The 17,456-nt window shown below is 33.6% G+C and overlaps 1 protein-coding gene across 11 annotated transcripts in view; it reads right to left on the bottom strand.

Moving 5' to 3' along the window:
- INIP (INTS3 and NABP interacting protein) overlaps positions 1-16,841 on the bottom strand; it is a 38,000-nt gene extending 21,159 nt beyond the window's left edge. The window contains exons 1-6 of one of the 11 annotated variants that reach the window (XM_074280860.1): positions 16,616-16,769; positions 14,684-14,821; positions 13,010-13,094; positions 11,785-11,857; positions 10,806-10,880; positions 4,476-4,711 (exon numbers count right to left, since the gene is read on the bottom strand). Coding sequence is in view for 2 of the 11 variants with exons in the window: in XM_074280852.1 (XP_074136953.1) it covers positions 13,010-13,034 (25 nt within the window). In the remaining 9 variants the exon portion in view is untranslated. Of the gene's footprint in view, positions 1-4,475; positions 4,712-10,805; positions 10,881-11,784; positions 11,858-13,009; positions 13,095-14,683; positions 14,822-16,615 lie in introns of those variants that run through there. The other 10 variants (XM_074280856.1, XM_074280861.1, XM_074280857.1 and 7 more) reach the window with 10 other exon arrangements.
- Between the last annotated feature and the right edge of the window lie 615 nt (positions 16,842-17,456).

Genomic DNA, 17,456 nt, shown 5'->3' with positions numbered 1-17,456 from the left:
TCTATTTCCTATTTTGGAGAATGATGAAGTTTCTGACTGCTAAATATTGTAATTTAGGCAAGTTATCTTTGCACATGAATCAAAAAATTAATATGACAATAAAAATCTCATAGCAGTGAGCAAAAATAATATTAATACCACTTAAAAACAATTAGAAAAATGATTCCACACCAGAATTCTAGTCTGTTTTATTTGGAAATGTCACCTTTGACAAATCAACTTTGAATAGACGTAAAATTTCATTTTATATTAAATATCAATGACATTTAAAAAATTTATCAACATGTATGAATTTTCTATTTCATTGAATACTTCAATGCATAGATAATATCATAGAATTCTATTAGTTTAGCTGTTTGCTTTCAAAAAGTTTATATCATACATTTAGCTAAGTGTAGTTGGGGTTTTTTTTTGGTGTAAATACCTCACATTTCTATGTCAAATGCAGTCAATTTGAGTGTATAATAAAAGATATTTGTTCTCAAGCATAGGTAGAAATATACAGAAGAGGAAGAAGAAATAGAAGGGGATCTATTGTTTTTGGATACTTATGATTATCTTTAATGTTCTATATCCACTAACTGTTTAAGTAATAATTTCCTTCTCTCCCAAAGTAAGGTCAAAAAATATTTTTAAAATTTTTTTCTTATAAATATAAACACAAAAAAGCCTAGTCTTTTTTTATAGTGTTTTTATTTCCACTTTAATTAATTTCATTTTCCATATGACCCAGTTTCTTTCAAGTCACTTAAATCTCAACCTTAAAATAAGGTTTCCTTAGTTTACTCAATCACAAAATAAGACTGAAACAGATAATTTCCAAAGTCCCTTTGCAGCTAGAATCCTCTGTAACATTCATTTTAACCTGAGAACTACAAATTAGTTTTTCCCCAGAAATCTATATCATTGTTTTTACTAATCAATAATAATTTATCTCCCATCATTTCCCCTAATTCCAGATTTTCTTTGGTCTTTTCATTCCCTTTTCAGAAAAGGTAAATTAAGTTATACAAATACAAAGAATTAAAAATTATAATAATCTTTCATTTGCAGAAATTCAAGTCATGGATTTGTTCTCAATATATAGTATAAAAAGCATTACTGAGAAACATGTATGAAGGAAAAAAGAATGGGCTAATGTATTAAGAATGAGAGACAATGAAAAATCCCTGGATAGCACTTGGGCTAGTTGAATCGCATGAATGACTCATGGAAAGATACATTCAAGAATCACACAAGATAAGATAGCTATAAAATTATGCTACATGTTAGAAAATGAAATAATCCACCTTGATAAGATCACCAAATTACAAAAATTCTGCTGTATTAGTGGGGGGGGAAAAAAAAAACAGTAAATGAAAAAGGTTCAAATTATTATAACACTTAGCAAAGGCCTGAATACTAGGTCTTCTGGACTTCAAAATGGCTTGGAGTCCTTGACTTCATCATGGTGGTTTTAAAAGTGATTCAATAATAATTTAAAAAAATACTAATATAATAAAAATAGCTGATACTTATACAAAGTATTATGTACTTATTTATCCTCATAACAATATTATGTACAAATATTATTACCCCCATTTTACAGATTAGGAAACATCCTGAGAGGCTTGCACCTGGTCCACACAACAAATAGTAGTCAAAAATCACAACTTTATTTCAGGTCTTTGACATTAAAACCAATAGCATTGTTGCCACAGATCCTGAATCAGGCATAAAGAGAAGTTCCAGCCTTTTCCACATCAAGAAGCCCTAGCACCATTTTCTGGTATTCAAGAAGTCTTTCCTAAAAACTGTCATCAACCAGAATCTAAAATTAATTCACAGACTGACTGCATTCTTGTTAATTATCTACTACCATGTGCATCTATAATTGTATAATAAACATTTTCATCAAAAACAACACATTATATAGAAGTTTGTTTATATACAACCAAACTTTCCCCACCTCCTCTTCCAAGAGCTACCATCCTATCCAATTTTCATTTGTTTGCCGAATAAAATCAACTAATAAAAACTATTCAGGGGCTGTTTCAGAGGCTCTCGATATTACTGGGGGGTATTACAGTTGGTTATCAAGAAAGACTTAAGAGTCTCAGCAAACCACACTCATGGCTTAGGAGTCTAAAGATTAACCAGGAGTAGAGTATTTGATTGTAGGCTTCCTTAGAAATTTTAAATTACTCCAGAAATACTGTAAGATGAGAGAATTCTGATTTGGTTCTGCCAAAGGAAGAGGAAAAGAAGATAACCCCATCATTGGAGAAGTCGAAGCATCATTTTCATCATCATTAGGCTGAGATGAAACATTAAAAGTCATCCAGTCCAACAATATAACTAAAGTAGGAATCTCCTCCTGCGGCGTCCTAGCTAGGTAATATAAGTCCTTGGAATCAAAATCCAAAAGTGTCTAGGACAGGGCCAACTAAAACCATTTCTAAGATTGTGGTTTTCCTAAATCAGTCTCCAGTTCTCAAACTATTATAGTAGATTTATACAAAGTACCCTAAAGTCATTTTGCAATGCCAAATGTATGCCAGGTGGCCCCAGATCTCAGCATAGCTGAGGCAAAAAGGGCCTTTCTGAAGCATGAGAGGAAATCACTCAACCAGCATTTGTTAAACACAAGGATGATCCAACAAATACAAAGAATGAAACAATCCCTATTCTTAAGGTGTGTACATCCTAATGGGAAAGAGAATTACAGATGTAAGTAGATACAGAATATAAAGAGAACAAATATAAGATAATTAGGAAAGAGGAGCATTTAGAAGTTGAGAAAGTAGGCTTGATGTAGAAACTAAGTTACATCTGGGAAGAAAATCTTGATATAGAAACTAAGTTACATCAGGAAAGAGAAGAAGTATGATGATGTAAAGATGAAGAGGAAGTAAAGATGAGGTATTGTAGGATGACCAATGCTAAAGCAAAAAGATAGGAGATAGTGTCATGTGTGAGAAAGAGAAGACAGTTTTGAATGAATCACAAAGTACAATAAGAGGAGTAATGTAAAATAGGTTATATGTGTTGGGATGTGGTAGAACCAGGTTGGCTGCAAAAGAAAAATCAAAAACTTTATATTTTATCCTAGAGGCAATAGGGAGCCAATGAAGTTTGAGTATGGAATGACACAGACCTAAGCTTAAGAAAAATCACTTTGGCAGCTGAATGGAAACTGAAGTGAGAAGACACTTGAAACAGGAAGAACAACCTCCCAATTGCTGTGAAGGTAAAAGTGGCAAATTTGGCAATTAAATGAATGTGTGAGGTAAAGTAAAATGAAAAGTCAAGGACAATTCTGGAGTTAGGAATCTGGGAAACTGAAAGAATAGTGGTACAAATGTGACAGGAAGAGAGAAATCTGGAAGAGAACTGGGTTTTGAGGAAAAGATAAGTTCTGTTTTGTATTCCATAGATTTCAATACTGTTCTGGCTATGTAGTAGACAGTCCATAAATACTTTCAAGGGAAAGACAAAACAAAAACAAAAAAAGATAGTAGGAATTTTGATAGTTGAATTATGAAACAGAAAGTAGACATAAATTTATATTCAAACTTTGACATCTTAATTGATTAAAAAAAATCAGGAGGGTTCTGTTGTTACATGTTGTTAAGTAGATTCAGTAATACTGATTTGGAGTTTCATTCCAAAATAAAACATTAATGAATAACTCTGTTAAAAAAAAACAATATAAAACAAAAACCATATAATTGCTTTATCAGCACACAGAATGAGATGGTAATCATTTTAGAGAAAGGTGAAATATTTAGTCAGTCAATCAATAAACATTTATTAAGTGCCTAATCTATGATATGCCAGGCAATATGCTAAGTATTAGGGATACAAAAACAAATTTGTTCAAATTTATTCACCATAAAATTTCCTATGCAAAAATAGTTTAGTATATTAAAACAAATATGGTACAACTTGTCAAAGATTTTGATAAACAACAAATACATTTTTTAAATTATTTTCTAAGTTTATATTTTTTATGTTTTGTGTTGCTGTGTAATTTTTATATTCTTGGTAACTAGTTCTTTATCTAAAAACCTTTTTGAAATGTCGCTTAACATTTTGATTTTGTTATAATGAAACTTGTATTCACTGTTCTGCCAATTAATGTTATATGCTTGTAATAAAAGCAAAAGAAAAAGCTCACTTTAAAAAAATTATTTTCTAGTTCTACAAAAATGTAGTATGGACTCCCCCTGCTGGTTATGAGTGACAGTTCACTGAAACTCTTAGGGAACTCATGATTGAAGAAAACTAAAATGCTCTGTTAAATACAAACTATTTAAATAAACATAAATTCCTAATAAATACTAACATGCAAATAATTGGACCAAACACAGGACAAATTTTCCATTTAAACCTAATATTTGAACTAATGACATTTTAATTTTAAAAAGATAAAGATCCTAATGCTTTTCAACATTATGTCCTGTTCTCATTTGTGAATCTGGTTATGTACTTACAAAGCTTTATTGTTTTTGTTCAGGTTGACTAGTCATTATATATATGCTGTTTTTATCCTCTTGATCTTTTCTTTCATTCCATATAGGACATTCCATAATGTCTTCTATTCTTCCTTTTTGTTATATTTTACACCATAACAGAACATTGGTAGAATGAATCTCAGAGACAGCCTTGGAGACAAAGGAGCCTTTATAAAGGCAGATTGGTAAAGGCAGGAACTTGCTGGTTGCCTCCCCTTTAAAAAAAAAATTTGTTTAATATTGTCTTTACAATACCCTTGGACTTCGGGGTCCAAGGGTATGATCAATTTTATGACACTTAAAGTACAATGCAGATTGTTTCAAAAAGATCTGTCCACAGTATTTGACCATTTTTCTAATGGATTATATGTATAATTCTTATGCATATAAACATATACATATATATATCTACACATACCTTATCAATTTCTTATAAAGTATGGATGTTAGATCTTTATTTATTGAAAATATTTTCCTCAAAGGACCATATGTGCAAAAATACTTGTGGCAGCCCTTTTTGTAGTGGCAAGACACTAGAAACTGAGTGAATGCCCATCAGTTGGAGAATGGCTGAATAAGTTATGGTAGATGAATGTTATGGAATATTATTGCTCTGTAAGAAACAATCAGCAGGATGATTTCAGAGAGGCCTGAAAAGAACTGATGCTAAGTGAAATGAGCAGAATCAGGAGATTATTGTACACAGCAACAAGAAGATTATATGATGATCAATTCTGATGGACGTGGCTCTCTTCAACAATGAGATGGTCAGTTCCAATGATTTTGTGATGAAGAGAGCCATCTACACCCAGAGAAAGAGCTGTGGGAACTGAATGTGGTTCATAGCATAGTACTTTCATGCTTTTTGTTGTTGTTTGCTTACATTTTATTTTCTTTCTGATTTGATTTTTCTTGTGCAGCAAGATAACTATATAAATATGTATGTATTGGATTTAGCGTGTGTGTGTGTGTGTGTGTGTGTGTGTGTGTGTGTGTGTGTGTGTGTGTGTGTGTGTGTAGGATTACTTGCCTGGAATGTGTCCTGGAATACCTGGAAGGCAATTTCATGTCCATCATTGCTTTTTTTCAGAGTTCCACTGGATATTTTGCCCAAATAATTTTCACATGGATTTTTAGGGCTTTACCTAATTCTTTTAATAAGATGTTGATATAAAATCTTTAAATGAGTTGGGAAGTCAAGGCATCTTCATTGGCAGAAGACCTTTACATCAAGTGAACAGGATGATGTTTCTGAGCAACAGACTTAGAGTGAGCTGCCCAATTCTTATTTTGTTCTTATATTCTCTACAAAAGAGAATGACTTTTACACTAAAAAGGTCAGAACTAAAATGAATGTCAGAATTGATATCCAAGATAAAAGTAAGGAACTAGGACCATATAAACGACATCAATGGGTCCTGAAAATACTAGCAGGTATGACTGCTGAGTAATTAATTATCCATGGGATTTCCAAGATTAAAGAAAACAGAAGAGGTACCTTTAAAATGAAGGGCAAATATTAAAAAATAAAACCAAGACTACACATGAATTTGACTTCAATTCCTAAGAAAATTCTAGAAAAGTTCAGTAAAGAGATTATTGGCAATTATTTAGAAAAAGATGTCTTTTTTTAAATCTAACAACTTTATCAAGTCAGACCAAACTAACTTATATTTATTCTTTATAGGAAAGTTAAATCTAAACTAGCAGATGAAGAAAATGCTGTACATAAATGTTTACCTACATTTTAGAAAAACTTTCTGATAAAATGTGTCATGCTAATTTTATGGAGTCAATGACAGAATATAGATTAAGTAATAATACAATTCGATGGATTCAAAATTGGTTGACTAGTTGGACTCAAAAAGTAATTGTGAGTGGACCAAAATCAATATGAAAGAAGTTTTCTGAGGAGTACCCAGGTATCTTAGCTGTTTAGAATTTTAACAGAAGATTAATCAAATTTATAAATGACACTAAGTTGGGAAGGAAAAGCTCACACAGTAGATAAGATTCTAGAATCCTAAGAGCACTAGGCTGAATCCAACCAGATGAAATTCAAGAGATAAATAAAATTTCTTACACTTGGTACAAAAAAATCAATTCACAAGAGACATTGTTAAACAGTAATTGTTCTGATAAAAACCTGAGAATCTCAGTAGACTATAATGCTCAAAATGAGTTAGTGTGATGTAGCAGACAAAAAAAAAAAAAAAAAAAAAAAGCTGATTCAGTTTTGGGCAGGATTAAAAGAGGCATAGCTTTGAGGTAGTTGTATTATACTGTGTTCTCATCAGCTGTCATTTGGAGTACTGTGTTCATTTTGGGGCACCATATCTTAAAAAGAAGAATGCCAGGCATTGTGTTAAGTGCTTTACAAATATTAGGAGATATAATAGATGGAGCATTACATCTTGAGTAAGAAGATCTAAATTCAAATTAGCCTTAGACACTAATTAGGCAGTGTGACCCTGGACAAGTCACTTAACCTATCTGCCTCAGTTTCCTCATATGTAAAATGAGACAATAATAGCACCTACCTCATAAGGTTTTTATGAAAATTAAATAAGATAGTATCTGTAAAGTACTTAGCACAATGCCTGGCACATAAAAGGCATTTAATAAATGCTTGTTCCCTTCCTCTCATATGTGTAGTATGAAGAAGAGATAATTGAAAGGACATGACAACTACAAAAAGGCCTGCCAAGTGAAGAAATGATTAGATATGTTCTGTTCTGCCCCAGAGGACAGAACCAAGAGCAATAAATGAAGGGAAGTTGCAGAGATCAATTTAAGGCTGACACAAGGAAAAACTTTCTGACAATTAGAACTACCCAAAAATGAAAAGGGCTACTTTGAAAGGCAATAGCTTCTCCTTCCTTAGACTAAGGCTTTTAAGCAAAGGCTGGACAGCCAGCTGTTGGGCATGTTATGATATGTTTTCCTTTTGTGGAGAGTTGGACCAGATGCTTAACAAGGTAATCTAACTCAAACATCTTCTAACAAGTAAATTATGTAATTCTGGCATGTGATTGTCACAAGATAGTTTTGAAATAAGCAAAAGACTGCAACTCTGTCTACAAGCTAATTCTACTGCTATCTTCAAAAAGATTTTTTAAAAAAATATAAGTTTTATTATTAATAATATTCTATTTCTTTCAGCTTCCTCTTTCTCAGTTTTAGTTATTAAAATCATTTTGTCTCACAGAAGTAATTAGGAAACCTTTCTTCTCTGTTTTGAAATAAGAATTGTGTGTGCTTTTAATTTGTAAATCTGCCTAGCACTGGTGCCTTTTTGTAGGGTGGTTCTTTTAATAGATTATTAAATATCTCCTGAATGGTTCTATTTCAGAATCTATTTTCTGTTACATGAACTTTTGTGGTTTTATAAATGATCTTCCATTCCTTTTAAATTATAAACTAAATTACCATATTTCTGATAATTTTCTTGATTTATTTTTTCTCCTCTTTCTCATTTCTAATTTTAGTAATTTTCATTCTCTATTTTTTTTTCTGATTATGCTTGCTAAGTTTTGTGAATTTTATTTTTCTTTTTTAAAAAAAGGTTGGTTTTATTTATCTTTAAAATGTTTATTTTGGCTATTAATGTTTTGGGGGTTTTGTGGAAGTACTGTTTTGTTCCTCTTCTATATTTATAGTAAACAACAAAGGGTTTTTTTTATTATTATTAATAACATAGGACCAGTTACAAATTGTCCTCTCAGTAATAGTTTTTTTGAATCTCATATATTTTAATATACAATATCTATTATATTACATTATTAAATAATTTTTTATCAATTCCTTTTTTATTAAGGTATTATTTTAGTTTATACATGAATTTATGCATTTTATTCACATTATTCATGTTTGCTTTACTGTATTATGACTCTTAAATGTAATATGTTCTATTAAATTTACATAATCTTCTCTGACAGTACATGTAATAAAATATATATTCAAAAAAGAATATATAATTATTGCTCTTGCCAATGTATTTTTTCTTTAGCCTATTAAGTCTAAGTTGCTTAGTTTTTACCAATTCTAATTTTTAATTTTTTTGTTACATTCTCCACATATTAGATAGGTTGTACTAAAAACTAGTAATAAAATATTGGTAATATAGTACTGTATCTTTACTGTAATACTGTAGGCTTATCTTTTATTGCCAATTATATTAACTTATGCAAGTTTCTTCTAGATTCTCTCTTTTCAAAATTTAGCTCTGTTTATAATTATTGTGTCTTTTTCCTCCTTCCTTAATTTTCTAACTTTTATATGCAAAATTATTTAAAACATTCATAGACAGTCAAAAAATTACTCTGAAAGCTTTTGGATTTAATTTCCGACCAGATTATCTTTACTTTAAAAAAACATAACTTTTTTTAACATATGCATCTTTCAAATGTAAATTTTACCTTATTCTTAAGGGGTTCTTAGAAAATAAAATCTTTTTGTCATCCTTCAAAATTTATGTGATTCATTTCCCTTCCAACAGAATACTTGGTTTTGCTTGATTTCTGGGTTCATGATTCATATTTTTCAAGTATATTAATATATACTCCCCAGTAAAATCTGTTGTGATCCAGATTAATGTCCTTTGGAATGCCATCTGTCTTTCTTCTTGTAGCGTTCTTTCCTCATTCATGTTTAACAAGAATGTGTATTAGAAGAGTCAAATTTTAAATTTTCCCTTCTCAAGCATCTCCAGGTTCTAACTGTATATTACTCCTTGTTTTTCTTGGTAAATAGGCATTTTTCTTAAATAAATTTCTAGATTATATTGCTTACATATTTTTTCTAAATCATTCTAGATATAAGTAACTCTAAGGTTTGTGTGTCTTAACTTAGTCTTCACAAAAAAAAAAAAAAAAAAAAAAAAAAAAGGGAAAAAAATTTTTTTTCAAAAATGGAACCAAAATTAGCCAAAATATAGACTGTGCTAGATAAAGTATTGATTAAAAATTTTTTTTTTACTATGAAGCAACTGAAAAAGCTAGAAAAGCAATTCAGGTGTGACATCCTAAATGGATAAATGATACTTTAACAATGGAAAAAAAAAATCACGACCAGAAATAAAAGAATAATTTGATAGGAATCAAGCCACTGATGCTAAAATTAATGGAGAGAAAATTATGGATAGAAAATGAGCAAAAAAAGTTAATAAATAAAATACATAAAATGGCAATAGAAACAAAAGCAATTATTACATCTAAAAAATGTAACTATACAAAATAAGTGGGAAAAGCTCAGAAAATAATTCAATAGTTAAGAGATTTGTACAATGATGGCTCTGGAATGGAACGGAAATACAACAGATTTGAGGAGTCTGACCTCCTTTCAATTTCTCTCTTTACCACTTTGCTTAGATGTCAAGTGCTGTATTAAATTTTGTTGTATTAATAAGATGTATTGTCATAATAAATTGGGACTACAAATCTATCAAGGTCTATTTTTGACCTGTGCGTGAATATTTAAAAAACAACAACAAAATCCCATAATTATACTGAGAATAAATTAAAACTATAAATTATTTTTACTAATGGAGAAAAAGTATAAATATAAGAAAATTATTTTTGTTTGACTTTAAAATTCAGGGGTTTCTTTTTCTGCATCAATGGATTTGTTTTCTTACCTAAGCTTCATTTTGGCTTATGTTAAAATTAATTTTCATACCCTGATGAAGTTCAGGATGAGGAGAAACTGCCAAGGATCAAGCTGTGTTGGTGTTGTGTATATTCAAGGATATTATAGAACCCTGAATTAATAAACTGGGATTAAATATTTCTCACTCAATATTCCACATTGCAGATAATTCAATGCTTATTCCAAGAGGAAGTTGAGAGAGAAGCAAAAGAAACTTTTGCAATCAGGTGACAAAACTGACATCAAAGATAAATGGTAGCAAAACTGAATTGTTCTAAAATGTCTGTAGGTTCAATAATTTTTCCTAATTAAACCACCCTTCTTGATAAAAAGGTAATAGGTAGTAATTTTCCCTATCCTATACCAAACTAAAACATAATTTTCTAACTGTGTTTAGGACTACAACTACTCCTCCTCAATATAGCACTTGGTAATTGTACTGATAACCAATGTCAATTAAAATATTGTCCAATTAATGCTTCAATAAGTTTCACCTAAACATCAAATTCATTAAACAACTAACAACAAAGAAAATTTCTACCCACTCTGTTGATAACCCAAGATATTCTACAAAAGGTAAGCTGTCCAAATTTCAACTAGTTTAAGCTAGGCTCTGCCTATAATTTCTCCAAACAATATTACAAGATGATTTTTCTTAATTACCTTCTGAGAACAGTTTGGTTGGTACTGAATGACTTCTTCCTGGGGGTGGTCATGAGCTAAATCGTCATTCATAATCTACAAGACACCAAGATCGCAGAATGAAAACTGCCACATCTTGTCATGAGTTTTCCAACCAACCCCTTCAATCAACAGCCTTTCCACCCCCTTATCAAAATTCCTAATTTTCACCACAGTTCTTTATAACCCAAATCAAAAAATAGTGATTAATGTATTGATGTCAATCTGGAGGTAGGTGGTCCTAGCCATTGCTTGCTCTGTTCTACAACTATATCTGTGACTTAGATGAAGGCATACATGGCATGTTTATCAAATTTGCAGATTGCAAGATGCTGAGATATACAGTAACTATATTGACTAAAAGAATCAGGATCCCAAAAGATCTCAAAAGGCTAAAATGATGGGCCAAATTCAGTAAGATAAAGTTGACTAGGGATAAAAATAAAGCTCTATCCTTCATTAAAAAAAAAAATCAACTTCATAAGTATTGGATGGGGAAGACATGACTGGATATTAATTATGTAAAAAAGATTTAGGTTTTAATGGACTGAAATGAAAACTCAATATGAATCAATTGCTACAACATGACAGTCCCAAAATATAACTGACTGATTCTATATCTAATAATCTTTTTTTTTAGTAAATTTGTTGTATTCATAAGAATTCACTGCTAAGTAGATATATACATTTATGGAACAAAAAAGTCAAATGATTTTTGAAAAATAGAACATCCTACCTTCCCCAAACCGTCACTCTATTTAAAATGAAATGCAAATAAATGATTCTATAACTACATCAAATTTACAAGATAACAAAAATGAAATGAAAGTTTCAGCCAGATCCAAATAAATCCTGACTTTCACATTAACAGAACAATGATTTCCTTATTTTTGGTTCCAGATATCACTTTTACCAGGCCGAAAGGCCCCTGAAGGAAAAGGAGCAGGAGAGAAAGTTTTACCTTATACCTGCTCCTTTTCTCTCCTTCTCTGTGCCCATTATCTTGTAGCTGGCTCTTGGACCAGGTATCTAGTCTGGGAGAAGCAAAGGGGAGAAGGTTTGGGAATAAAAGATGAACAAATTCACATATAAACTAATCCCTATCTTACCACCCTTCTTTTCCAATCTCTCTGTATCATTTCACTGGGGCTCCTTGGTCTATCAAAACACAAAATTTGAGAATGTCTATTGTAACATTAAAGTTTAGATTCAGAAAGTTGAAATATCCCCCAAATGCCTGATGACAAAGGATAGAGGTTATAAAAAATACTTATAAAATTAAAATCTAAAGGGCTTCAATAAGGACTTGAATGTTTATGAAGCAGGAATCAGCGATTCAAGCAAGTAGCTCAACTAATTCAAGAAATTCCAAATTAAAGTGGCAGAAATTTTTGTTTTGTTTTGTTTCAGATTAGAATCTAAATTCCAAAGGTAAAAAAAATGCACTGAGAAATTATTACAATTATAAATCTATATTTATTTCTCCCTTACCCTTCAAATCCTGATTATCTACTTTCCTTTAAAAATAATAATAAATGGGGAAGGAGAAAGGGAAGAGGAAAGAAGATTAGACATCAAAACTATAAGTAGTAATTTATTTCCAGGAATTATTTTCACTTAGATTATTTCCATTTGAAAATATATTTTCTTGAGAGCAGGTAATATGTATATTTGATTCAATTATCAATAGTTACTGAATAAGTATTTATCAAGTGTGGGCACTTGTTAAATATATAGTATTTATAATAGATAGTAGCTTCTATGTTCCAAGCACTGTGCCAAGAACTAGGGATTCACAGAAAGGCAAAAAATAAAAAATAAACCAGGACCACACATAGGAAAACTTAGAAATTATGTAATAAAATTAAGGATCTGGATGCTATCTAATAACAAAGGTGTCTTCTCTTAATAGTGAAAAGAATGCTGGCTTTGCAAGCAGAAGACCTGGGTTCAAATCTTATCTCTGCTATGGACTTAAGATTTATAAAGTTAACGTTCTTAGCCCATAGGTAAAAATGGGAATTGATGATATTGAATATAATGTCACAATATTTAAGGGATTTTGCATAACACTAAATCAGTTTGAAAAGTAAAGTTTTACTTCACCATGTCTATTCTCATTCTACTGTAATTCTAAGTTTCTTTCCCCTTACGCATATATGCAAAAAGATTCAAATATGAATTACCTTGTCCAGGAGGATTTGTTGCCATACTCCTATTTGCTGTTTAATAATCTTCAATAGCAATTATGGCAGTTAGGTTTAGAATGACCTGCAAACAAATATATATGTAAGTCACACTTCAACAACTAAAGGTATTAGATCTGCTTCCCTTTCTTAGTTTACTTTTAATAGTTACACTAATACTCTAACCTCTTCCAACAATAGTAATTGTGTGGGCTAGTGTGTTGGATTTGGGGGGTTTGGGGGAGGATTTTTTAGGCACCTTCTGAGATCCTGTCTGATAAACTTGCACTCATTCATCTAAACTTTTCTCTCACTATACCAAGATAATTACTCATTTAAGCAGCTATAAGTATTTTATCATTTGGCATTTACTTATATGCTTTATCTTGAATGTCAGCTAGTGTTATACTACTGTATATTCTAAATTGACAATTACTCATTTAAACAACTATAATTCAATTTAATAAATGTTTATTAATTCTTAACTGTATACCTGGCACTGTGCTAAGCATTAGGAATACAAAAAGAGGTAACAGTCCCCGCCCTCAAGAAGCTTACAATTTAATGGGGCAGACAACATACAAATATGTAACAAAGCAAGATGGATACAGGATAAATAGGACATAATTAGCAGAGGGAAGGAACTGAAATTAAGAGGGATTGGAGAAGGCTTACAGGATGATGTGGGATTTTAGTTGAGATGTAAAAGCCAGGGAAATCAGTTGTTGGACTGAAGAAGGAAAAGAATTTCAGAAATTCAGTGGCCAGAGAGATAGCCTGGCACTGAGAAATAGACTGTTTTGTTTGTGAAACAGCCAAGAAATCAGTGTCACTAGATCCAAGAGGACTTTATAATGCATAAGAAGAATATATAGGAGGGGACTAGGTTAGAAGGATTTTGAAAACAAAACAGAGAATTTTAGATATGTACCTAGAGGCAATAAGGAAGCCACCCGAAGTTCACTGAGTAAGTGAGGACATGATCAGACCTGCATTCTAGGAAAATCATTTTCCCAGGGGCTGAATGGAGAATATATTGGACTGGAAAGATACTTAAGGCAGGCAAATCAACTGTGGACTATTGCAATAATCATGGCATGAGATGAAGGCCTGCACCAAAATGCAAGCAGAATCAGAGGACAGAAGGGATAAATTTGGAAGATTGTTGCAAAGTAAAATCAACATAATTTGGCAACATTTCTAATCATATGAAAAAAATGCTCTAAATTACTACTGATTAGAGAAATGCAAATTAAGACAATGCTGAGGTTCTCAAGTCAGCTAAAATGGCAGGAAAGGATGATAAATGTTGGAGGGAATGTGAGAAAACTGGAATGCTACACTGTTGATGGAGTTGTGAACTGATCCAACCATTCTGGAGAGTAATTTGGAATTATGCCCAAAAAGCTATCAAAATGTGCATACTCTTTGGTCCAGTGGTGTCTCTACTGAGTCTATAGTATCCCAAAGAGATTACAAAAAAGGGAAGGACCCACATGTACAAAAATGTTTGTAGCAGCTCTTTCTGTAGTAGCAAGAAACTGGAAACTAAGAGGATGCCCATCAGTTGGAGAATGGCTGAATACTTGTTATGGTATATGAATGTTAGAGAATATTACTATTCTATGAGAAATGACCAGCAGGATGATTTCAGAGAGGCCTGGAGAGACTTACATGAACTGATGCTGAGTGAACCAAGAGAACATTGTACATAGCAACAAGATTATGTGATGATCAACCGTAATGGACTTGGCTGTTCAGCAATTAGGTGATTCAGGGCAATTCCAACAGACTTGTGATGAAGAAAACCATCTGCATCCAGAGAGGAATATGAGGACTGAACATAGAGCACAACATAGTATTTTTACCATTTTTGTTCTTGTTGTTGGCTTGTTATTTTCTTTCTCATTTTTCCCCCCTTTTGATGTGATGCTTCTTATGCAGGATGATAAATGTGGAAATGTTTAGAAGAATTGTACATGTTTACCTCTATTGAATTAGTTGCTGTCTAGGGGAGGGAAGAAGTGGAGAGGGAAGAAAAATATGGAGCACAAGGCTTTGCAAAGTTGAATGTTAAAAACTTATCTTTGCATGTATTTTGAAAATTAAAAAGCTATTATCATAAAATAAATAAATAAATAGATGAAGTATATCTTGGCAACAGTTTGGATATGAGGGATAAGACAGTGAGGAATCTAAGGTGAGCCAGGGTTGTGAGCCTGAGAGACTAAGAGGATGACACTATCCTCTACAATAATAGAATAATAAATACAATAATACAATACAATACAATAAAATAGAATAATAAAAACAATAATAAAATGTAAGAGTTGGGGAAGATTTAGGGTTAAAGATAATTAATTTTGGTTTCAAATATGTTAAATTTTAAGATGTCTACCGGACTTCCAATTCAAGATGTTAGAAAAAATAGCAGAGAGAGTAGGGCAGAAGAGGTTGAGAGCCATCGGCATAAAGATGGTAAATTAAATCTGGAAGCTGATGATATCACCAAGTAGCAGAGAGGGGGAAAAGACGACGACACCCCAGGACAGAGCCCAGAAGGACACCTACAATTAGAATGTGGGATCTGGAGAAGGATCCAAAAAAGGAGACAGAGAAGTGAAGAGATGAGACAAACACCAGGTGAGAGTAGCATACTGAAAATTATTAGAGAGGAGGGTATCAAGAGAGAGTGATAACAGGATCCAAAGTTATGGAGAGATCAGGAGGAATACAAACTGAAGAGAAGGCCACCGGATTAGACAACTAAGAAATTATTAACAAATGTCAAATCTCACATCTACTTTACTTACACCCTTTTACTTTGATCATCAGCTAGTAAGTTTACGTCAACTCTACTGTTAAACAATTATCGTGTGGCAGAAGCTTCACCTAGAATATTAGCTAGAGGTACAATTTTGCATTCTAAATCCACAGTTACTCATTTAATCAGCAAAGCCTCCTCCCTTGGCATCAGCTAGTAAGCGTGGTGCTACTGACTACTCTCCGCCTCGGCACCACCAAGAGGCTGGTGCACAAGCCCAGACAGTGGGATTAACTGTCCATGGTGCTTTCTTCCGGGCCCAGGAAGTCACCCTGGAGACTCCCTTTTTAGTACTCTATCAACATCTGTGCAAGGTAGGAGAAACTTCCATTCAATTCGACCAGCAGGTAGCAGGCCCTGAAGACGTGCGGGGCACCGTGTGGGATGGCAGGGCCACAAGGACACTAAGTCAGCGCGCGCCTGCCTGCCTGCCTGCCAGCCCTCAAGGAGCTTCCACTCTGGGGAGCGTTCTCTTCCTGGACAGCGACGGAAGCCGCCCGCCTCCAAGCGCTGTCTTGGGGCTCTTTTCCCTCCTTCTCACCCAGGGGGCAGATAGGAACGTTACACGTTCCGCACTATGGATAGGGAAGCGGAAATGAATAATAATAAAGGAAGCTGTTTCCGGCTTTTAATTCTTGCTCCGGGTCCCCCTAGTCTCTTAACCATCTTCCCACCGCCACCATCATTACCGGAAACTGCTTTTTTTTTTTTCTTTTCAAAGGAGATTTAGTGACAAATGGCACCAACTCATAGAGAGCAAATGGTAACAATTTCCTACTTACAAAGTGGTGCACCGCGGGGCCTCTGAGCGCCTGCCCCCGGGGAGTCAGATCCCGGAGAGTCTCCCGGACCCTCAGCGCCGTTCCCCGCCTCCAGTCCCCCAGCCCCGCCACTCTCTCGGCTCTTCCGGCTCCGGACGGAAACCGCTCCAACTACAGGCCAGGAGCTCTCCCTCCGGCGTCCCTTCCTTCCAACGAGAGGACGACGTCATGCCGTACGGCACGCACAAGCAAGGGCGCGCAGGCACGTTCTCACGCACGAAGCACGTACACACGCGAAACTTCCAATGCGGCTCGTCCCCCGTGGTTTGGCTTGACAGCCATCGAGTGTTCCTTACTTACAGTCTTTGATAGACTTCGTGAAGTCTTCCGTTCTTGAGACTCCGAAGACCCAGACTGGAATGGTCTGACTTAGGGTGCATTAGAGGGGGAGCTACGATTTTGGGAGAGGGCTGCGGCAAGCTCTGGTCCTTTCTAGAGAAAGGCATTTAACAAGCGTGGTTAGCTGCCAAAAATGACCGCAAGGGGGCAGAGTGCACTTAGGTAGCGCTGGGCCCGGAGCCTGGCGTAACAAGACTAGCTAACACAGCGTTTGCATGTTAATCTAACTATATGCAGTTACATTAACATATAGTAATTATACACATATGTGTGCGTATATAAAAATTTACTGTGTTAATACTGCACAAGTCTTTTATTTGATCCTCCCAACAATCCTTTGGTGCTATGACTATCCCCAAGGTCACATAGCTAGTGTTAAATGCATATTAATTGGGGGGAGGGGCGAGTATGAGTAAAAGGGGAAAAAACGAACCTCAAACACCATTTACTCACAGTTTCAACG

This window comes from Sminthopsis crassicaudata, chromosome 1 (assembly GCF_048593235.1).
Source record: "Sminthopsis crassicaudata isolate SCR6 chromosome 1, ASM4859323v1, whole genome shotgun sequence".
In the NCBI taxonomy this organism is placed as follows: Eukaryota; Metazoa; Chordata; class Mammalia; order Dasyuromorphia; family Dasyuridae; genus Sminthopsis; species Sminthopsis crassicaudata.
The sequence above is the reverse complement of the archived record's forward strand: the minus strand, read 5'-3'. Positions and strand labels throughout refer to the sequence as shown.